At 36.3% G+C, this 22,464-nt stretch overlaps 3 protein-coding genes across 4 annotated transcripts; 1 reads left to right on the forward strand and 2 right to left on the reverse strand.

Annotated features, from left to right (window-relative positions):
* The first annotated feature begins 1,692 nt into the window (after nt 1–1,692).
* On the forward strand, nt 1,693–4,586 carry LOC147849401 (ubiquitin-conjugating enzyme E2 2-like). Its single transcript, XM_087337561.1, has 6 exons — nt 1,693–1,827; nt 2,403–2,487; nt 3,380–3,472; nt 3,645–3,733; nt 3,831–3,916; nt 4,240–4,586. The coding sequence occupies exons 1-6, from the start codon at nt 1,762–1,764 to the stop codon at nt 4,277–4,279; spliced, it is 459 nt and encodes a 152-aa protein (XP_087193687.1). The 5' UTR covers nt 1,693–1,761; the 3' UTR covers nt 4,280–4,586.
* A 4,673-nt stretch (nt 4,587–9,259) lies between these two features.
* LOC147849402 (jasmonate-induced oxygenase 4-like) lies at nt 9,260–11,708 on the reverse strand. Of its 2 annotated transcripts, none has more exons than XM_087337559.1 (4): nt 11,379–11,692; nt 10,720–10,964; nt 9,718–10,042; nt 9,260–9,576 (listed from the first exon to the last, which is right to left on the reverse strand). In XM_087337559.1, the coding sequence occupies exons 1-4, from the start codon at nt 11,607–11,609 to the stop codon at nt 9,355–9,357; spliced, it is 1,023 nt and encodes a 340-aa protein (XP_087193685.1). In that variant the 5' UTR covers nt 11,610–11,692; the 3' UTR covers nt 9,260–9,354. The 2 variants fall into 2 exon arrangements, with proteins under 2 accessions (XP_087193685.1, XP_087193686.1); XM_087337560.1 differs by having other exon boundaries at nt 9,434–9,587; nt 11,379–11,708.
* Nucleotides 11,709–14,212: 2,504 nt separating this feature from the next.
* LOC147849403 (protein CASP-like) lies at nt 14,213–21,462 on the reverse strand. Its single transcript, XM_087337562.1, has 18 exons — nt 21,204–21,462; nt 18,790–18,900; nt 18,528–18,706; nt 17,865–18,014; nt 17,697–17,785; nt 17,411–17,615; nt 17,271–17,329; nt 17,020–17,185; nt 16,779–16,871; nt 16,328–16,456; nt 16,130–16,249; nt 15,933–16,013; nt 15,712–15,816; nt 15,484–15,627; nt 15,305–15,406; nt 15,138–15,217; nt 14,936–15,028; nt 14,213–14,791 (listed from the first exon to the last, which is right to left on the reverse strand). Exons 1-18 carry the CDS (start codon nt 21,343–21,345, stop codon nt 14,698–14,700), a joined length of 2,142 nt encoding a protein of 713 aa, XP_087193688.1. The 5' UTR covers nt 21,346–21,462; the 3' UTR covers nt 14,213–14,697.
* Between the last annotated feature and the right edge of the window lie 1,002 nt (nt 21,463–22,464).

Consider the following 22,464-nt stretch of genomic DNA (forward strand, 5'->3'; position numbering starts at 1 on the left):
AATAATCACATTGAGACTATACAATGAAATGATGTGTGTGTGAACAAGAAACCCAATTGAGAATCTAAAAGTCTTTTGAGAGCTTTAAAGCACTATGTTATCCATGAGACATGTTGTACATTGACATTATTTTTCTCAGGGTTTTCACCTAGATTTGAGATTTCCCATAGACAACAAAGCCTTTCTATCATGAAACCAACAGATTTTAGAATGTGCACGTTTAAAAGCATTTGATGACATATCTAAGCATAAAAAGTTATGTATCTTCGGATGGATTTGAGGCCTCCCTTAAATGATAAGTAAAAATATCTTGCAAAGAATAATGGGTTGTATAACTCATGGTTACACGATCGAGGCCTTTATCAATGACTTTGCGCAAGTTGGCCCCCAACCAATGTCATGTGCATTGGGATATCGTTAAAAACATGCAATGATAGCCTCTAATACCATCTAGTTCACACAATGAAAGTACAAGCATGCACAAGCACATATACAAAACAAATATTGTGAGCTCCATGCCCTAGAACATGTCCTTTTTGTATACTATTAGGCTTACATTTATGGAGATGAGTTTGCAAGCTGGTCATTAACAAGGGGAATTGGCCACATTGAATTTACAGACAAGTCCCACATCTATACCATGATAGATATTGATATATGGTAGTGTGTTGGGTTGGGTTGGATTGGATTGAAGTGGTTCTAAGGGACCACAAAAGTACGTAGAAGGAGAGTGAGGCTTCCAAAAGGCTAAGCTACACTAAATATAATAATCATTTACCGAAATACCCCTAATTGTTCTTTGAACGTCATGGAGAGTACCACGCTACCCTTTCTCTCGTCTTATACTTTCTTTATCCCACTCACTCATGACCCTCTTTTCCAATTCCCAAAATATCCCCCCCCCCCCCCCCCCCCCCTTCTCTATGTGTAAAAATAATTCACTTTTTGGTTCCATGGATCATACTTGGACTTTGAGGATGATAATAAAGTTTCTCTCTCTATTACTCCATAGACATCTCTTACTTCACTAGATGCCACTATGGAATGTTGGCATTGAACCCATGACCATCCAATCTCCATTGGGCAACCTTACCAACTGAGCTACATCCATCGTAGCTCTCTCGCTCTCTCTCTTTTGTCTCTCCTCCAATGGCTAGTAAAAACTCCAAATTTTCCTACAATCCAAATACTTGTCCCTCTCTAAAATAGTTGAAGAGATAGACAGATAGATAAGGAAGTCGATAACGTCTAGAGATCGAAATACAGAGAGTATGGGCAGTGTGAATTTCCAAAGGCTTGTGATGTTGGGAAACTTTGGTTTTGTATTCATACATACATACATACATATATATTATATATCTATCTATCTATCTATCTATCTATATAAAATTAACATACATTCATATAATTAACATATGTATGTTACATCAACATGTATGTATGTATGTATGTATGTATGTATGTATGTATATAAGTCAAAATGTGTGTTTGTGTGGATCCATCCATCCTCCTCTGTTTGTCCTTGTTTTTTCTCCATTTGAGATATAGAGAAGAAGAAGGTATCAAACAATCAAACACAACCCAACAAAACAAAACAAACATTATCACACACAACACATATACAGAGAGACAGAGAGAGAGAGAGAGAGAAAGAGAGAGATTTCTCCTCCCCTGCTCCCCCCCCCCCCCCCCCCCCCTCAAACTGCAGAGAGAGAGAGAGTCTCTCTTCCCCTCCAATTTCTTCTTCTTCCTCCTCATCTAATGGCGTCCTCTGCTCAATTGCGCCTCATGTCTGATCTGAAGTCTATCTGCAACGAACCCCCCGAGGTTTTCAGCACCTTCCCCTCACGCACACGCACACGCACACGCACACATACACACTTTTCTCTTTCCCAGTATTTTTTTTGTTGTTGTGTCTAATTTTGCTGTCTAGACTTTGTTTTCTTTTCTTTTTTGTCTGGTTTTGGCTAGGATTTTGATTTGGGTAATGGTTTTTCGTATTTCCTTTTTAGGGTTTTGTTTCTGTTGATGATCTGTGGTGTTGTTTTAGGGTTCTATTTCTGTTGATTGTCCCTGCCCTTCAGGGTTTGTTTCTGCTGTTAGGGTTTCTGTTCCTGTTGATTGTACCTGTATATTTTAGGATATCTGTTTCCTTTTATTCTCTCTGCTATCTAGGATTTCGTTCTGTTGTTTTCGGTGTGTGTTTTGTAGGGTACTTTCGTTTATTGATTATGCGTGTTTTAGGATCTAATTGATTATGTTTTCAGGGGTTTTGTTTTAGATTTTTGTTGTTGTTTTTCTGTGTTTTATGGTTTTGCCTCCTTTGCATCTCTTCTTCTCTTGTCAATCTTAATCCCGACTCTTTTTCTGTGTGGTATTCCATCATCGGATCGGATCTGTAGGGATGCAGTGCTAGTCCTCATGGAGAAGAGAATCTCTTTGTATGGAGTGCTACCATTTTTGGGCCCGATGACACACCCTGGGAAGGTCAGCTCCTTCTCATAATACTTTTGTCTTTTAAACTGATTATCAGAGTTCTTCATACTCAAAATGCTTTGCACTGATCTCCTACTTATGCCACTGTAATAGATAAAATATCTGGAAATTTTGTATCTTTCTAAGCAAGCAACTCTGAAGAACTTTGTGCTACGTTTATTTTGATGTAAAAGTGTTTTTTTTTTCCCATGGGAAGGTGCAAAACGTTTAGTGCTTCCATTGGATTTCTGAAATTGAGTCCATTTGAATGGTGACCATATCACAACATATTCTATTGTAATTTTTGGTTATAATGGGGTTTAAAAACCAAAGAGCTTCACATTAAAGCATTTATTCATCACCCTCAGACAACATCCTAGGGATGATGACCCTTTGTAGAAATAGTTTACAAGTATTTCTTTGATTGTGATCCATGTGTTGCAAAGGTTCAGTGTCATAACCTTTGAATTGTGTGTTCAAGCTGCTTCTGGATTTTTTTGTGCACACAAGGTAGTCAAGGAGAAATTTGCTTGCAAATTCTCATGGTGATCATAGATTGATGCCTGGATTGTTTGCTTTATGACTATGTTTTGGAAGGGAGGTGCTCGCATTGTAAGCATTTGGGTCCATGTGTTTCTTCAGGAAATGTTAGAATGCTTGAGCTTTTGTTCTATGGTTGCTTTTGTCGTTCCACTTGTATCCTAAAACTGAATTTCTAAGACCAAAAAGGTTAAAAGTCTTGATTCTTCCTCATGTGCTATTGATTAGACTCTCAATAATTATTCCTTGTTTTTTCATTTCATCTGAATTATAGATCAGGTTATGTAGGAATAAAGGATAGAATTCCTGATTGCTATTACATCTTCTTTGAAAGTGATATAATGGTTGGAGTTTGCTCACTCAGGTGGCATCTTCTCATTGCGACTGACCTTTGGTGAAAACTATCCAGAAAAACCTCCGAGAGTCCGATTTACATCTGAAGTATTCCATCCCAATGGTAAGTAAAAACATTCTACTTGGGTTGTGAAGTTAATGTTCTCTAATTAAAGAAGCCATTATTCTCCTCAGGCATAAAAGATAACATTCTCTAATTAAAAATGCCATCTTTTTAACTCGTGCAACCTTGTGCTTATTTGACTGATATGAGGATGAACTACTTTTTCTTGCAGTATATACGGATGGTACTTTATGTATGGACATTATTCAGGATGCTTGGTCTCCATGCCATAATGTGTCAACAATTCTTACTTCTATTCAGGTAACCTCTTTGATTTTCAAGAAATGCCAGTGGGAAATGTTTTTCCATGTTTCGAATCTATTTTAAATATGCCGCCTTTTGGTTTTTGGTGAAACAGTCCCTTTTAACTGATCCCAATCCGGCAAGTCCTGCTAATCCAGGAGCAGCCCATTTGTATCAAAATGATATTAAAATGTATAACAGGTAAATTAAGAATCTAGCTTTCTGTAGATATTGTTACTGATATGAATATCATACATGATATTGCAAAGCCAAAATTGTTCTGTGAATCCTAGCATTTCTTTATACATCTTCAGACAGATGCATCATACATGTCATCCATTACTTCATAATCATCTATTACTTCATAAGCATTGAAGGATAGATACTTCATAGATATATACGTAATTGGTAATGTATGTGTATGCATGTAGATATAAGCACAAGCATACAATCTCATATATTCATACATGTAGATATAAGCACAAACATTATTGTCTTATTGTGGTGTGTGTTCTCGTACGCAGGAAAGTAAGGCAATGTGTACGCAAGTCAGTGGAGCAGTAATACATATTCTTATTCTTATTGAATATGTTTGTCCAGAGGGTCTGCTGATCTAATTTCATAGCTCTTTGTTATTGCATTTCAATTGTACAGTTCATAATTGTAGCTTGCCCCAGACTCAACAAAATTAATGGTACCCTTAGTGATCCATCAATCTGGATTAATTTCTATAGACTGAATCCATAAAAAGTAATGCTTGTACATGTCATGTCAATCAAGATTGAAAATATTGAATGTATACATTCAGAAGATGACTATCCTAACATCTTATGTATGTGTGCCAATCAATTCCATGTTATTTCCTATTTTATATATGATTACCAGTGCTCTTCATGCTTGCTTTTGTTCATCTGTAGGGATTGTGAATGTTGAAAGTGAGTGCTAACATTCCCTTGACAGTATGTCATCTTTTATGTAATCAGACATTTTTGTATGTTGATGAAAAAATCAGCATCCCATTACATAAAAGACTAATTATATTGTTAAGAGTTACTCTTTACTTGTCCCCTCTGTTAAAGGCTTGTCTTTGTTGGAAACTAGTGATGACACAATTATTGAAGTAAACTAGTACAACCTCATCTACATTAAATTACTGCATTAAAAATAGGTAGCCACGAAAAACTTAGGTGAGACTAGTGTCAAGAAGATTTGGATGGAAGTAAATGTCAACTAGTGAAAAGGTAGTAATTTTCAGCTTGGGGTTGAGAATAGATGGGCATTGATGGTGGTTTTAACTATTTTGGTGGTGGAAGTATGGTTGATGGTTGAGCTTTTAAGAAGCTTCACGAGTGAATGGATGATTTGGTCTCTTTTCTTCTTTGGAGGCATATCCTATGTATTAGCAATGTGAAAGTGAGAGAAGGCCTATATCTCATTGAATTGAAACATGAATAATTGAAAATCAGTGGGTTTTGAACTTATTATACAAAAATTATGATTTTCATGATGTCTTCCTACATGTTTAACAATTTTGAGTGAAATAAATATCCATATTAACAATGATTATAAAATGCAAAAATGGTAAGAGATTTTAAGTCAATTGTTATTATATGCAAAAGAGGAATCAGATTTATGCCAAGCTTTTCATGTAAATCCATCTTAAGGTGTACTCCCCCATCAGCACCAGAGTTGATTATAGGCACAATTTCTTCTCTTCATGGATCAATATTGGCCTCTCTATGGGCGCTAAAAAATATCTAATCTAATATCTAGAACCATCTTTAAAGCTCCCTTTCATGATTTAACCCACACTTACTCTCAATAGTCCCTCCACCATTAACTCGATCAATGTCCATTTTCTCCTTTCACGAGGTCTGTCAAAGTGTCCACAATCCAGAAGCGATCTTCATCTTCAATATCCTTCTCAAATTCCACAAGTACATCCATTTCTCTCAGTTGGACATATAAAGCCTTCGCAGGACCCCTAATGATCATCTTTAACACTTTATCAAGATTTTCATTACCTCAACCATAAAATTGGCTATCAACAGCCTCATAAACATTGTATGTGACATTGGTCGCAGACCCAGACTGCACTCCTTTGATCTCAGCATAAATAGATGTTGACCATAAATCATTTTCCCCCTTCCACAAACGCAGATCTTGATTGAATAGACATTTGATCGTAAATCACTTCTCCCAATCTCCTTAATTCTTTCCCATGTTACCTATACCCATCAACGACCTTTATCAGCTGGTGAATCTATCTCTGTAGGAATAATGTGTCCTTTAGGGTTTTTTCTAATTGGATACACATGGTGGGATCTTCCAATCATGTTGAACAGGCAGTGAGTTACTTGAACCTTGCTTCAACTTCAGAAGTTCTCTTGACCATGCAAATGAACCCCCTTTTTGTTCTGGAATTAAGAAACCATAATCAAACCGTTGTGACAGTAATGTATTTTATATATGAATTGAGTGGGCACTCAATCTTCTTGGTTGGTTGCAAGCATGAACTGTAACATATGAACAACCTTCTCACAAGCTTGTCTATTTCTCTTCATCGTTGCTTCTTTTATTTTTCTGTTCTCCCACTTCCATTTACACATCCATATCCATATTGGAGAGGAGCCTCAAACAAGATTCGAAATGCCAAGAAGAACAATTCTCTATACATTTTCAGATTCCTTAAGAATGGTATCGAAATCAAACTACCCCATTCATTGACAAACATAATATTGCTGACCTCAGTTTTCCAATCTTTAATGCGGCCCATGTTGAGAGGGATACTGAATGATGTCTTGAATCTTAGGATAGGAGGCACAATAGTCAAAATTCTCATTTCAATGACGAAGTATGAATCCCCAGAACTTTCCATAGGGGAAGGAATTGTATTGGGCAAAGCAGAGCAGCTGTAGCACAATTGTTTAGGCAAGTTAGATGCTAGTTGAAAATCAATGAGGGCTTCTTTGAGTTCTCTGCCTAAGATGAAGGATTAGATGTCCCAAAACTTATGACAGAGGTTATTCTATTATGCTTATATGCAGATGATGATGAGCTCTTCTCATATAATCTGGAAGTTATGCACCGGTTGGTGTCTTAGAAACATTTTGTAAAAGTAGTGAGATAACAGAGAATGTGGACAACATGAAAATGATGGTAATAAGGACCCATTCAACCAAGAAACTACCATATTTTGACATACAAGGGAGAACCAATATAATTAGCACAACTAATATTGATGTCCCAGTAACAAACAATGGAGTGTATGCTATGAACCTAAACTTCAAACAAGATGGAATGGTTATTTCGGAATCAATATTTAGGAATCAATGCAACCAAGCGTGCTCAGGGATGGAAAGTGAGATTGATGCTCATTACTGCTATTGATCCCACTTAGTGCATGGACAATCATGGTCAGTTCTCTTATAGCAAAGCTATTTAGATGTATAACGGAAGCTAAGTTAAGTGCATGGGCTGAAAAGAATGGTAAGACGGTTTACACACAAGCTATTTCCAAAAACACTATAGCATCATTGATCACCTTGTCACTCTTTGAGTGCTAATGGAAGAAAGTCATTTGAGAGTTAAAGGACTATATTATGTGTTCATAGACTTCAAAAAAGATTTTTATTTGCTGAATTGTAAGGATCTTTCAAGACACATGCAAGAACTTCAAGCATTAGGTGAATAGATGCTTGCAATCTCTTGAATCTAAACAAAGGTGATATGCATGTGCATATGAAGTTCAGATTTTTTCATTAGCACTACAGGTGTTAAGCAAGGATACCCACTCTCACTCGCTCCCTTTGGTTTATGCATTGATAAAAAAAACAAATGGTTGATGAGTTTGTAAAGCAAGAACACATTAAAGAAGTTATCATTGGGAATAGAGTTATCATGTTTTTGTTATACAAAGATGATGTAGTTCTTATTGCAAATACTTTAGAAGATACCCAAAAGCTTATGTGTGTAATCGAAAACTTTTGTATGCACACCCCATCCTACGTCTTGAGATTGAATCACTTCCCATTGATATCATGTCCATGGAAAGGATTATTGAGTACATGCTTATGGTTCAAAACAAAAAAACTCACATAAACTTTCTAAGATCACATGAGAAGCAAGTACAAAGATTGAAGAGACACACAAAAACAAGTTGGATTCGAGTTCAAGATGGATGGAAGATATGAATAAATGGTTTGGAAATCGGATGCATCATGTTTGCTTCATGAAGCATCATTCAATTCCTCCATGATTGAGGCTTTTTTGAAACACCAATATATCACCGCTCAAGAAAGATGTGGAGGCTCACGTTTCACACATTATATTATGCATGTTTCATCAAACTAAAAATCCATCTTCTCGAGCGGTCATCTATATCCAATCTTTTTGTTTGTCATCTATATCATTCCTGCCATACCAATTACTTCATATTCTCTTTGATGTGAAATGGGGCATTGGGACACAGGTAAGAAGACATGTCGTATATTTTTCTCTGAACAAGTTCAGGAGTGTAAGTGTTACCCTCTGAGACAACCTTCTGCTTCGGCCAATTTGAATTGGCAGGTGTAAGTGTTACCCTCTGTGACAACGTGCTGCCTTCGAACAATTTGAATTTGCATTCACACATTGTCAATCCTGTCCACTCCCTATGCACATTCCTCTCACAGTGCACTCTCAATCCTATGTCAATTAGTAAAATTCTTCAGCATACTCAATTCCACACATATTACGTGACAATATTTCACTTTTGGTCCCATAGGCCATATTGGTCTCCAAAGAAGATAATAAAATCTAAACCATTGGCTCCTAATGTTTTTATTTGTCACCAATGTTTGCCCATCATTGGCATACGCTTTTCATCGAGCCACTCTATGTGAATCAGGCATTAGATAGGGAATCTACATTCTTTAGGAGGCCCAAGTTTGGAGAATTTGGAACAAACTCATCTATAAACTTTCCATCTAAGACATGATTCTTTCCTATATGTACCAAGCATGCCCAGAAACACTTCTCCATATTTCAAAAATTTAAGATAAAAGGTAATTTTGTTGTGGTAGGTATCTATCAATGCATGAAGACAAGAAATACTTAAATGGCTGAAGATTATTGAAATATTTCCTTTTGCCGAAAATCGAGGGAAATGAGCTTCTGTAAATTTTCTTTTTCTCTTTCATTTGAACATAGCAATGAGAGTGTAATCGATATGCATGGCTGAATCAAGGGGTTAATACTTTCATTGCTGTCATCAAAGCAAGATTATTCTTAAATGGGTCCACTATTCACCAAGGATATTTTTAATACCTGGAAACTAGCAGGGGTATTGTCTGATACTCCAAAAGTATTGGAAGGATATCCTTTATGTTTTCCCTTTTAGTTTATAACATATATTCTCCAAATGAGCTTGAAATCAATCAGTATAATTTCCCATTTGAAGAGAAACTGACAAGTACTCCTTTTAACTCACATACCTTTTTTTTTAGTAACACTTTTATTACTAGTGGGAAACCTCAAAGTGAGGCTTTTAACTCACATACAATATAATCGATGTGAACAATAATCCATACATAATGAATAGCCTTACATGACAGCATATACATATATATATTTCCTTGTAGAAAGACTTTGGCAACTTGTCACACTAGTTTTGCGAGTTCCACATTATACACATTAGCCAAGTAATCTCCAAATCTTACCTCTTTATAACGTGCCGGTTGATGTTCACTTACCAATTCTTCAATAGGAGCAATATTTTCATCTTCTTTCGGCCCAAAAATGCAAGCTACCGACATCCGGGGTCTCTCTGAGTTGGTAAGCACAGTATGCTTGATACTTTTATATATTCCATTGCTCAATATCTACACATGCACTTTCATGTTTCAAAGAAACATCATATAGACACATAAATATATATGCATTGAGATTTTCAATTATTGGATTCATGATGACATGTAATGGGCATGTGTTTTACAATGCATGAACCAAGAGGTAGGATATACCTCTACTTGATCCCCGATGTTGACAACAAAGGCGTTTGCCAAGGGTTTGACTTGAACCCATTCGTTCTTCCTTTCGATCCATAGGCCGGCAACATCATCTTGTAGAAGAATTGTGAGTGATCCTCCATCTGTGTGTGCAGTCGAACCATATGTAATGCTCGGATCCGGACATCGTGGGTAATAATTCACACACATAGCAAGCCATGGTATACCAGGTAATGTCTTCTCTATGCAAATAGAACTCAGACCCAAGCCTTCAAAAATGGCCTCATATAACTGTTTCGCAAGTCTTGCAACCTCATATCTAAAGTCTTGGAAAGCTCCTCTGAAACCAAAATAAGTCCAAATGGCAAAATCTCGTTTTTAAATTTTTTCCAGTGCCTGATGTTTCTTCCATTGTGAAAATTCTTGAGATGTTTCATAAAAGTGACCATTTCAAAGTAGATAGGAGTTATGCAATGTGTTTAACCATAATAGCATATGAATTAAATGGATGCAGTTACCTTAAGCCCTTATTTTACTATTTAAATAGAGCATTAGCAGAGTCAATAGGAAAATAATGCAAATCGTATTCATTAAAAACCCGTTGATGAGGGTATTTGAATAGACCTTAACTACATGAGTTGTAGAAGATTTGCAAATGCCTGCTCAAGAATCCCTTTATTCCATTACCTCCAAGTATTAGAACTTAATCATAAGTAAATCATGATCACAAATAGAAAATTTCGAGATTTAAGCCTTGTAGTGGCACTATTGCTTTTAGAAAATGATAAATAAATAAATAATCCAGACACAAATGAACCTATCTCAAGCCATAATATTGACTCCCAATGGTTTACTGTTCAGGTTCTAGGTTCTCAAATCCAGAATCTAGGGGTTTAGCGTTTCAGGTTTAAGGTTTTGCATCCCCATAACACCCAACATATGTAGAAAAAAAACAAAATGCAACACAAAGTTGAGTATACAAAATGCGAGAAGGCATAAAAGAGGGTGAGATGAAACCGGCAAACATCTGGTGCGATTCCAAAACCATCAACGGGGTTTCCTGGGAAATCTCGCACATAAAGCACATCTTTCCAGTCATTGGCCTTCTCCTTGACGGGATTAAAGCTTGTGGAGTAAGCTAATGGGTCATCGAAGCTCTGGCTCCTATAAATGTTCCTCATTTCTGGAGGCTGCTGGAAGAATCTTGAACAAGATGCCCTCATCTCTATCATCACATCATGCGGCACTCCATGGTTAATAACCTGCAACAACAACAACAAAAGCATTGAACAGATCAATTAGATTTTTTCAGTACCGTTTTTGGAATGTTCTTGGACTAATTCTAGATCCCAATCACTTATAACATCGACATGGATTTATATGCAAATGGATCAAATGCTACTTTCAGGGAGGAGTGAATATGAAATATTAGGAGAGGCACCGGGAAATGAGAAACCCGAGAGAAAATCCTACTCAAATATGTATGTATGTATGTATGTCATTCCCAATGAATGTATTGTATGTATTGTGCGTATATGTATATGACATTGTTATGAAAGAAAGAAAGTATGTATGGTGCGTGCCATGAAAGTGTGTATGCATGATGTACGTATGTGTGCCATCGCTATGCATGCATGGAATTAAGTAGAGATAGATAATAATAAAAAAGAGTGTGCCTGGAAGAAGCCCCAATCAGTGCAAGCCTCTCTGATACGTTGAAGGATCAGATGTCTGTGATGTGAAGAGAAGAGGTCGGCGATGTCAATGACGGGGATCTGGGCGGCACAATCATGTTGATGGATGAATCTTTCATGAGGAGGGCGGATATAAGAAGAAGGTACTGCGGAGAGACCACCTTCCAGGAGCTCCTGAAGACAAGGGGGTAAAGGTTCAGAGGCACAGTCCATGGAGGACAGGAAACAGAGACAGACAGTCAAAAGGAAAGAATGGGGGATGTTATATATACGAATTGAAGAAGAATCCTGCAGATTGAAGGGACATTAGTGAGAAGATTTATGCTAGAAATTCATGAAGGCAAATCATCATGCATATACTGTTATACAAATGTATGCTGATTTCTGGAGGGAAGTCAATGAATGAATAGCCTTCTCTAAGCTTAATTGAGACAAGGAAATTCCATTGGCAATGATATATCATATATGTATAGTTTGTCAAATTTAGTAGACTATTTATTTAGCATACTATAGTCCCCAAAGCCATGCAAGGCATAAGAAGATATACATATATCGAGTGATTTTATACGAATCGCTTTAGAAGAGTGTTCGATACATATAACCAACTATGCTCGATTAGCGTAATTTACCCATCAATGCTCATCAATTTTAGATCTAATCTCTATCGTTTCTAACTAAGATTAACAATTAATTGAAGCTATTATCTAGCTCCCTAATCAATGCAAAACAAAATTATCTAATTAACAACACTATGTATTAAGCTTCAAATTTGTCAATATAGTAGTGCAAGCCCACTTTGTATAAGATCCATAGTTAGTAATCAGCGAGTTCCTTTCGAAATTATATCGTAAATGTATTTATTCCATGCATTAGATATCATTCAATCAACTATTCCCAAGGAAGTGTTGATTATGACACTATGTTCAACAAAACAAGGGAAAACAAGGGCAAGAAAGAAAACATGAGAGAGAGAAATATATATGTATCATCATCATCCACAAAACAATAACAACCTTGAGACCTAACAAAGATTAAAGTTGTTTATATGAACTCACGATCACTAACAACAAAATGCAACATGTCTCTATTATTTTGCTTCCCATATTGAAATAACTTGAACATGACCAACATAGCAACCACCACCAAATTAACTTTGGTACCAAATCATGGGAATTGTAGCCCTTACAAGATATTCATCGTTTCCAATTATGGGTGATGATGGCTTTAATCTTCTTTCCAAGATTGATTCATTGAGATCGTGGTTTAGATTTATATCATTGACATAAACAACAAAGAGCAATGGCCCTATCCAATATTGATCCTCTAAGCAATTAATGCAAGTTGGTCTTCATACGGACCAATATAGGAGAGAATGTTCTTATATTTAATACCACATGAAAAGGGGAAAAAATAAATTCCCCATACATAAAAGGAAGTAAAAGTGCCTTCAAATTTTGAGTATCCTAATATGGAGCTCACCAAGCAATATCTTATCATCTCATTTAGTGCCTACTTATTTATTTGCTTGTTGGCTCAACATAGCTCCCGTTAAAGTTCCATATAATTACATAGACTCCGCTTATTCATTCAACTTAAAATTCTGTATAGCAGACCACTATCACAAAAAGTAGTCATTGAGTGCATGCAAAGCATCATAACTGATTCTATCATTACACTCAATAATCTATACAAAGGAGTTATCCAAAAGAAGAATGAGAATTTTAATCATAGCTATAGAAGTATCATCCATCGTTAAGATCACAAGGATCAAGTAAGTCTTTGTCTTGACCCAATGATCTTACATAATGGCAACGACCATAACACTCTTTACCCTTTATCATAAGGTTTGGGCATCAACGCGACTAACTCCAACCTTGTCCTTTTATTAATTAAGCATCATAATAATATTTATTCAACCTTCATGAAAAAGAAAGTTTTCAATCCCAAGACCATCCACTTTCATTCAAATGCCTACATCTACATTGCACAAACTGAACTACTAGTGCCAATGAATACAATGGTTCTCATTTGTGCTTCAAGTCCTTTGCAACTACAAAAGCACTATGCACATCCTCAATGCACACACAATCTAATTCCCCTAACCATGACGTGCACTTTCAATATTAACATCCATCTTTCCATTCCCCTTGCAAAATAATATTGTTTGTATTTTATATTGCAAATGCTCTCTAATCATTGCCTATGTACTTCACACAAATGTGTTCATGGTCTTTATTAGTTGTTACCATGCCCTTGTTCACTTGTGTGATTCTAGTATTTTCAATGATACCAAGACCACATTCATGGATCAGTTTCACCAACTAAGAGTTCTGAGATTATATATTATCAGTTTTAAATCTTTGAAATTTCATCACGATCAATTTTTCATGAAATCATGAGAATTTGAGGGATACTAGGGAGTTTTCAGCTTGTTAAAATATGAGGGCTATACTAGGGATTCCATGAAAATGAGAGGTATTTTCGTGAGACTTTTTAGAAGGTGGAAATCTTCATCTAACTCTATTCATAAGGCAGATTCAAGCACATATTACAAGTCGGAAGGATGTAGACTAGTTGAAAAAGACGTGCACAAATTTGAAATTTATCTGCATTATAAATTATTACTCTGTATCACATGCACTATTCAAACCGTAATGCATATAAAGAATAGCATGCTCTTAAAAATAAAGCCTAAAGGTTTCATGGTTATCTTATTATTCTCATGTACACACTTTTGAATGGCAATTGTATTCTAATCAAACACCTCGGGTTTTTGGGGCACCTGTGTCAAAGTTTTTAAAAAAATCAAATCAGACACCCAAACAAAAGTTCACGACTGAGATAAAGCTCGATACATCAACTAGGCTGACAAAGGACTTCCAGACTTAGCTTTTAAAGAAACTGTCGATGAACGGAAGAACTTGAATGAGTCACTTCCATTATGAAATTCCACATAGTTTGGGTACAAAGGGATCGAAGCATATTTACTTGTATGCATCCTCTTTCTCAGTTTTGGAATGCTTTCAAAAGCAACACAAACACAAAGTTTGATAATGGGCATGGCATTCTTCACCAAGCTGCAAGATGCAAACATTAGATTTTTCCTGATTTCATATGAAGTTGAAATCTTCAGAATGCCTGTGATGGATTTTATGCCCAATAATGCCTCACATTAGGAATTGATTTGAGCTCGATGCCTTTTGCGGAGGTTTTGTATCATATATCTGAGAAAAAGAGAAATGACAACCATTCTTGAAGGTAAAGAAGAAATATGCAACCATAAATTCATCCCTTGTTGATGCTACAGTGTGCCCAAAGAAGGTGGAGGATTCATCCCTCCTTGAGTATTATTTGTATAGCTCAGAATATTTGTCTGTGAATTAAATTTATCAACCCTGCAATGATATCAAATGATGATAAAATACTATAAAAATATGTTCCATGATATTTAAAAATCATCATTTTGGGACAAAATAAAAAACAGAACACTTCACAACATCAGATTTATTTTTTCTAAAATGAAGCCTAGTGTAACTTACACGTGGTAACTTAGGGCCGACATTCGGTATAGACTTGCAAAAACAAGAAGGTGAAGCCCAATGGAATAAAAGAAGACAAACGTTCGAGCATATCTGAAAACACATCAGAGTGGAGGGTGGAGAGTGATTAAGAAATTGTCCCTAATGATCTCTGCAATGATATTCTCAAGAGGGAATAGAACATCTAATATTTTTAGCTTACTTGTTCCCTAGAAGAAATCGACCACTTGTCAAGGTGATCTTATCTCTTAAGCCTAGCTCTTTGTACCTACGTTCCTTCTCCTGAAAACGAAAAAAATAGGCCTTTGATATTTGATTTGGTGCTGTAAAACATTGCAAAGATAATTTGATCAGTCTCATCTACTTTACCTTTTTTGAAAACGCCACAAATGGATTTATGTCATCTTCATACATCTTTCGGTACTTCGACTCAACATCTGAGCTAAAACCTGTTTCTACATCCTCACCACGCTGAGGAAACAATAATGTTAACTCTTTTATGGAGAAAAAAATAGAACATGTGACCTTTGAAATTAACACTTCAAGACCTTCTTCGATCCTCTTGAGAATGGACGGTCTTGAGTGTAGTCTTGTATATACCGAATCTTCTCATAAAGTTTCACATTGTCTGCCTTACATTTCTCTAGTTCTACGGCAAGAGACTTGTTCTTATCTTGCAGGTGCCTCAACTCCTATAGGGTTCAGCAAACATGAGAGAATACACAAAATTATGTTCAGGAAATACCTCTTAACAAGCAAAGGTAAGAAAGCTTTACCTCCTCTGTGTCCCTTAGGCGTTGTCGAAACCTGTCCCTCTGATTGCAGATCACTTGAAGCATTGAGGTCTGTTCTTCACCCTCCTTCCCTTGCTTCAATCCACCCTGTTTACATCATCATAAAAATATAGCTCTAAAAACTGTTGCTTACTGTCAAACCACATGTTCCCTTGAGTTTCATGCATATAATTAAATGAAATAAGAAAATCTAAGATAAAAACCTCAATAATGTCTGTTATTCCCAATCCTGGAAGATCCCAATCATCCACCTTGCTGGCTCGCTTGTCTATAGAATTAGAGCCCTGAAGTAAAATCCATGATGTGCTGATTTATTTCAGTAACTTAAGAGTTACAGTGACAAAATCCATTTCATCTCCCTTATTTTTATTTTGGCAGGGTGTCTGAGAGGATCACGTACCATAAGAATATCTTCTTCGAGTTTCGCTATGAGTTGCTGCTGCTGCTCAAGTTTAATTTCTAACTCTTTAGCATTGGCTTTGGATAGTTCTATGACATTTATCTTCTCTGCCAATTGTACCTATTAACAAAACAAATGCCAATTTACAAAATGTATCATTCACAAGAAATTCTATGAGATTGGCGTAGGTGTTTCTACCTTTAACTGAGTTAGCTCATGCTCCATTTTCCGGTTTTTGTCAAGCAGTAATGCTTCAAGCTTACTCATATCTTGCGCTGTAGCTGCCAATTCCCAGTCTTCAGCTTCAATGGAATTATAACCAACAGCCTAGACAAATTCAACATAAATAGCACTTCAACTTTGAACATGAGCTTAATATATATTGCTAAACTTCCTCCTACAAAATTTAGTATAATTCTCATGCACATTTCTATTGAGACTTTTTCTCATATGAAAGTTTACGAGGTGAAATTTTATATTGTGAACCTTCTAGTCTTCTGCTACAAAACATTACATAGGATGATTTTTTAGGGTTACGGACAATTAAAAAACATTTAGGGCACAAGGTGACATACATTAAGAGAACATTTTCATATGAAAGCTTAGCACAATATTATTTTATTTTATGATAATAATCAATATTTAATACCTGTAAAATCTTCACTTGTTTCCGAAGATCTTCCATTTGCTTAATTGTTGGCCTTTGCTCTAAGTTTTGTTGTAGCTCGTCTATATTCGACATCTGTAAGAACATGATAAGCTAAGGAAAATGCCAAATACATAGAGCAACACGATCATATTCATTAAATATTCACACAACATCAAGGAAGGTATAGGCCATTCCCCCTCATTCTCAATCTCATGAAAAATGTAAAATTTGAGGATATTACCTTCTCATTCATCAATGTGTTTAACTTTTTAAGCTCCGAGATATGCTGTTCACGCTCTACTGATAATTGACTTTCAAGGGTATGCAGTTCAGCATGCAATTCGGCTATGATTCTCTCCTTCTCTATCAGCGATGCTTCCAAATTGCTGCTTGAACTGATGTCTGACCTGTTGTTCCCAAATTCACATATTGAAATACCACAATATATGAAAAGGGTGATGGTTAGGAAAGAGAAATAGGAACATGAGTGACCTCTCTTGCATGTGGTTTTCCTGACCATGAGCAGCCTGAAGTTGAGATCTCAAATGATCCTGCATTGAAGAGTGCCAGAAGCTAATTCAAGCAAAGCATAGGACAGATGAACTTCATAAATGCAGGAAGAAAATGAGCACCTTCTCCCTTTCAAGGCTTAGTAATCTACTTTGTGCTCGCTCAACTTCATCTGTCAGCAAATTAAGTTCTGATTGTTTCGCTGCCCTTTCTTCTTCAGTCTGAGTTCGAAATTCGAACAATTGGCTCTGGCCATAGTCATGAAGTCGCTGCATGTTCTGCACCGTCTCCTTAGCTGCTCGCAGTTGGTCTTGTAGAGATTGTTCTCTATACATTATGGAAGCTAAACACTCCGTTCTACACGATATATTAAATTTCTAAATTGGAAAGCATATTCTAAACGCAAACCTGTCCTTCAGAACCTCCAACATTTTCTGGTTCTCTTCAGCTAAACTCCTCTTGTTCATTTCAACTATTTCCTTAATTTTCTCTTCCATCTACAACAAACATCAAACCTTCTCAAGATAATAGCACCTAATACAACCTTATAGCATCTACATTGACAATTGAAATCACCTGTTGCTCCAGTTGTCGATTACGCTCTTCCAGCCTCCTAACTGTTGCTTGCTGGTTTCTAAGATGCGCAGATTCTGCTCGATATTCTTCCAGTTCATGTTTCATCTTCCGGTTCTCTGACTCTAACTCTGCCACCTTTGCAGACAGCTCCTGAAATAGTAATGAAAAAGTGCTGGATACCAATTAGAGACAAGTATACAATTGTGAAGAGAAAGAAATTAAAAACAGTAACTCAAACCTGAGAAAAATGAACTTCAAAAATCAAAGTTTCATCAGAAAAAACAGCAAGCAAAGACAGAATCATGAAATAGAATCGGCATTTGATTGCCCAGCTCATAAGTTCAAGACTACGAATGCATTACTCCTCCATTGCTACACTAAGAACAGTGACAGTTTAGAATCCTAAATCACCCATCAATATTTTCCATGCATAATGAAATAAAATGCGTTTCAGCTTCAATTGAAGAATTAAAATACACAAACAAGGATATAAATGTTATGTTTTGAAAGATTTTCTTCTTTAAACCTCTTAACTTAATATGGCTGATATTCCCCACAACACACACACATGTATAGGTATGTCTGCACACATATATACACCTAAACACATGTCATATATAGACCACATGAGAGCAGAGAGATGCAATATATGATTCAACATACCGTAGCTGATGCAAGTGCTGGAACAGGATCTGGAGCTTCATAAAGTTTTTGGTAGATAGTCAGAAAAGCATTCTCGCCAAATTTGGCTCGTTTAGTTAGATTATCTACTTCCTCCTGATATCCTTTGAGCAAAGATGAAAACAACTTTTGTTTGTCTTCAGACGATGCCTTCTTGAAATCTGTAAAACCAACATTCTCTCAGAAATACTACGTCTAAAGGTTAAGTTAATATAAACTGAAGAGAATAGGAAGAAGACAATACCTCGGGTGCTTTCAGCAAGTTTTCTCCTGTTTTTCAGACTTGACTCTTGACTTTCTCCAATCTGTAAACCTTGTTCATCTAGCTTGCTACGCTCACTATCAAGATCAAAATCTGCACGGCAGATGAATGTCAGAAATACAACATCACATAAACCAATTAGAATATACTCCTAGGAATGATTTATCATAGATGTTTCGGGACCTCGAGCATTAACTCGGTAGACAAAGAATCCAGAATTTGATAGAAACAAAGTAAATCTAATCTCTGTTTGCTCAACTCTAGAGAAACCAAAACAGCTTGCTATTGATCTAATTCTAAGGTGTGCTCCTAATCAAGGACCTTATCATGTCAGTACAGTAAACCAAGTCTCAATTATAAGCAAGCGTTCACAAAATAGTTTATTTTGGATTGTATGATTTTATGGTTACACACGTTGGCTTTGATTGATGGTCCAGTAACATTCAAAGAATGATAAACAACTGAGTTTTTTTCGCTTTGAAATTTTGCGAGCACATTCTTTGATCACATTGTTATTTTCCCCAAATTGGAGGAAGCGCATCAACAACATTTCAAGAACTCTACAAACACCAATTGGTGGTAAATAATGAGAGAAGAAATTACTTCTAGAAGAGATAAACTTCTTGTGTCAAAGGGTAAGGATGAAACCTGCCACAATAGTAACAATACGGTTATATGTTTACAGCAGTGAACGTGATGTTTATAGCTTACAATAATGGGATTGCATTCCTACCACAGGAGGTGTGTCATGTGCGTTTCGTAGACCGCATCAGGTTTACAAGTATCAACTAAAGAGAAAAATGACTTTTACATGAACCCTACAGAGATGGCAACCTAAAGTTGATCAAAGCAAAGTAGCATACTGGAAACTGTTACCAAAATATCAATAAAGCTATGTGAAGATCACAAAGGCAAGAGAATGTTCCATATCATCATAGAAGAGAGGTTTTTGTTGATTGCTTCTTAATTTTCAAAGGAACAGCTAAAAAGATGGAAGGCAAGGATATGCACTGATTTACCCTTTCAAAAGTAATTGATCAAATCAATGATGTATTAGTTTAAATGTGATCATTGGAAATTTCGTAATGCCTTTCATATAAACTTTCTCAGTCTTTCAAAGGGAATATACTTTCAGTTTTTATGTAATGAGACTACTTAATTATGTCATTGACGTCCATGTCATGGAATAACACAAACTGCAATACATTGCATAGGATACTCAAGTGAGGCCACACAATAACTACAAGACTAAGATATTACAACCCGTAAAAAGCAGTCCACTACAGCCAAAATATAAATAATTAGAATGGTAAAACCCTCCCCACACACACAAAAGGAGCGGTCTAAAGAGTTAAAGACAAGTATTGAAACATACAAACTAAGAAAATCAGCTGTCTGCACATAACAATCAAGCACAAGAACATGCCTCGCCTGGATGATGGTGTTCATTCCGATAAAAAATATAAGAATGGGACTTGGAACTCTTCTCTTAGAAGATATCGAACACAAGTAAATTGATCGATTACATAAGGATACTCCAGTTCTAAAGTACTCATTCTAGTTTGACACCTCTAATACTATAGTTGGAAACATACCATTATATAAAATCCTTTGTTCTAACCTAATACAATTATTTTCATTTCACAAAGTTCAATTAGCAGTTCGACCAATAATGTTCCTTGTCAATCTCTTTCTTCATGAAGCTCAATGAGAACAATATGAACCAATAGTGTGCCTTGTCAAACTAATCATTAATCTGCTGCCAATGCGAACCTGAGCTGATTGAATTTGGATGGGCCACATGCTATTGTAGAAACATCAATAATTCAATCCTCGTAAGCCTAGAGCTTAGAAACACATCTGTAAGTAGGAGAGGGAATGAACTCTTATTGTTGTGAAGCTGTGCACTTGAAGATGTAAAGTAATACATTGAGAAAAATAGTGTGACCCCAGTATATCCCAAAAAATTAGGTAAACACAAAATCTTTTGCAAGCCTTTGGTTTCATGAAGATCACATTTGTGCCAGGAGATACTATCATGACATATATACACACATATATGTATGCATATATGTGTGTGTATGTATGTATTATTACATACAGCCATATGCACATACATATGCATACATGTAGACTCACAATATACGCACTCACACATACATACACAAACATTGACCTCAATATATAAATATACATTTTTTCCATTCATACACACATCGCAGATATCTATAGAAAGATAAATAGATAGATAGATAGATAGATAGATAGATGGTTATGTTCCTTTCGAGTCTAGTAGAAATTGGAAGGATGGATCGTAGAAATGGCAAGCAGCAGGAATTTGTGAGTAATCAGGAGTGGCAAATTCCCTTTTCATTTAGTCGAGACACGAATCATACCTTTCCAGTAATTGAAAACAAGGGCGATGGAGGACGCAGGGCTGAAACCGAGGGCTCCAACCTTCACCTTCAACTCTTTCTCTTTCTCTTTCTCTTTCTCTTTCTCTGGCTCTGATCGATCCAAACCCATTGTCTCCTCCATGATGTTCCTGTTGAAGGATCGAGGGAGATCGGGAGCAGGGATGAGAAAAAATAACCCTGACTACAGAGTTCCGATGATCCGAACAGGGAAAAGATCAGATTCATTACTAATGCTGCGTGTTAGATACATATACATGCATGCATACATGTATACATGTATTATGTATACATGTATGTAGTATGGATGTAGTATGGATGTACATGCATGCATACATGTAATGATGTATGTAGTATGTATGTATGCGTTGGAAAAATACTCCTATATGTGTCCGGAGACACTAGCTCTTGGTACATGAGTGTAGTGAGTTGGTTACTTGCAAATGGTATAGACGTTAATAACCTGTCTCCCCTTAAGTACAACCATGGGACTGATCAAACTTTAATCTCTCGCGAAGATCGTAATAAAGTAATGCGCCAAGAAATATGGCAAATTTACACCCGATTTAAATGGATCACCCCACAAGAGTCATTCCGATCTAAAATGTTGTATTATAAGGAACACTTCTTTCACTTCTCTAAGTTAGGTTTTATTACACGACCAAAATATCTAGATACATTCTTATCAATTTCACTAAGGGTGGCCATTGGACAACTTAGGATATCATCTCACCAACTTGAGATTGAGAATGGTCATACTAATAGAGTCCCTGGAGAGGAAAGGATATGTAGATTATGTCACATAGAGATAGAGGATGAGTATCACTTACGTGCAAGTGTCCAACTTGTACCAAAATAAGGGCGAAATACCAAGACATACTAGGACTCTCTCCCACCCTCTCCAGACTATTAGATACCTCGGATATAAAGAGACTGGGTAGGTATATCTTAGAGCTAACCCAACATAGGGAGAAAAAATAAAAAAGTGCTAACCATAACCCTTTTAGTATTCACCAACATGTAACTAATGTAATTGTAGATATACATATACTTCCACACCCTCTTGGGCACATACATTCTTGGAGGCACTCTCTTATTCTTATACAATAACTAAACACACAATTGTGCACATCCACGCACATATGTCGACTGGCAAACAACGAAGTGTTCTTACGCATCAAGAAAGGGATTTGCCAAGTGCGTGTTTACATGTTTTCATGTATGTTGAACTTCAACAATTTTT

This window comes from Azolla caroliniana, unplaced genomic scaffold (assembly GCF_043228905.1).
Source record: "Azolla caroliniana isolate FFs.n. ecotype wild unplaced genomic scaffold, voAzoCaro1.0.p SCAF_69, whole genome shotgun sequence".
NCBI classification, from domain to species: domain Eukaryota; kingdom Viridiplantae; phylum Streptophyta; class Polypodiopsida; order Salviniales; family Salviniaceae; genus Azolla; species Azolla caroliniana.

Bases quoted from the DNA above. Each gene is read 5' to 3' on its own strand.
- LOC147849401 (XM_087337561.1), top strand. From the start codon at position 1,762: ATGGCGTCCTCTGCTCAATTGCGCCTCATGTCTGATCTGAAGTCTATC. The intron at 1,828-2,402 runs GTTTTCAGCACC...TCGGATCTGTAG, and splicing joins TCTGCAACGAACCCCCCGAG to GGATGCAGTGCTAGTCCTCA. The intron at 3,734-3,830 runs GTAACCTCTTTG...TTGGTGAAACAG, and splicing joins CAATTCTTACTTCTATTCAG to TCCCTTTTAACTGATCCCAA.
- LOC147849402 (XM_087337559.1), bottom strand. From the start codon at position 11,609: ATGGACTGTGCCTCTGAACCTTTACCCCCTTGTCTTCAGGAGCTCCTG. The intron at 10,043-10,719 runs GTTTCATCTCAC...TTTTGGTTTCAG, and splicing joins ATCGCACCAGATGTTTGCCG to AGGAGCTTTCCAAGACTTTA. The intron at 9,577-9,717 runs GTATATCCTACC...GTGCATGTGTAG, and splicing joins ACATCGGGGATCAAGTAGAG to ATATTGAGCAATGGAATATA.
- LOC147849403 (XM_087337562.1), bottom strand. From the start codon at position 21,345: ATGGAGGAGACAATGGGTTTGGATCGATCAGAGCCAGAGAAAGAGAAA. The intron at 18,015-18,527 runs GTATGTTGAATC...TTACTATTTCAG, and splicing joins CAGCACTTGCATCAGCTACG to GAGCTGTCTGCAAAGGTGGC. The intron at 17,330-17,410 runs GTGCTCATTTTC...TCTTCAATGCAG, and splicing joins TAAGCCTTGAAAGGGAGAAG to GATCATTTGAGATCTCAACT.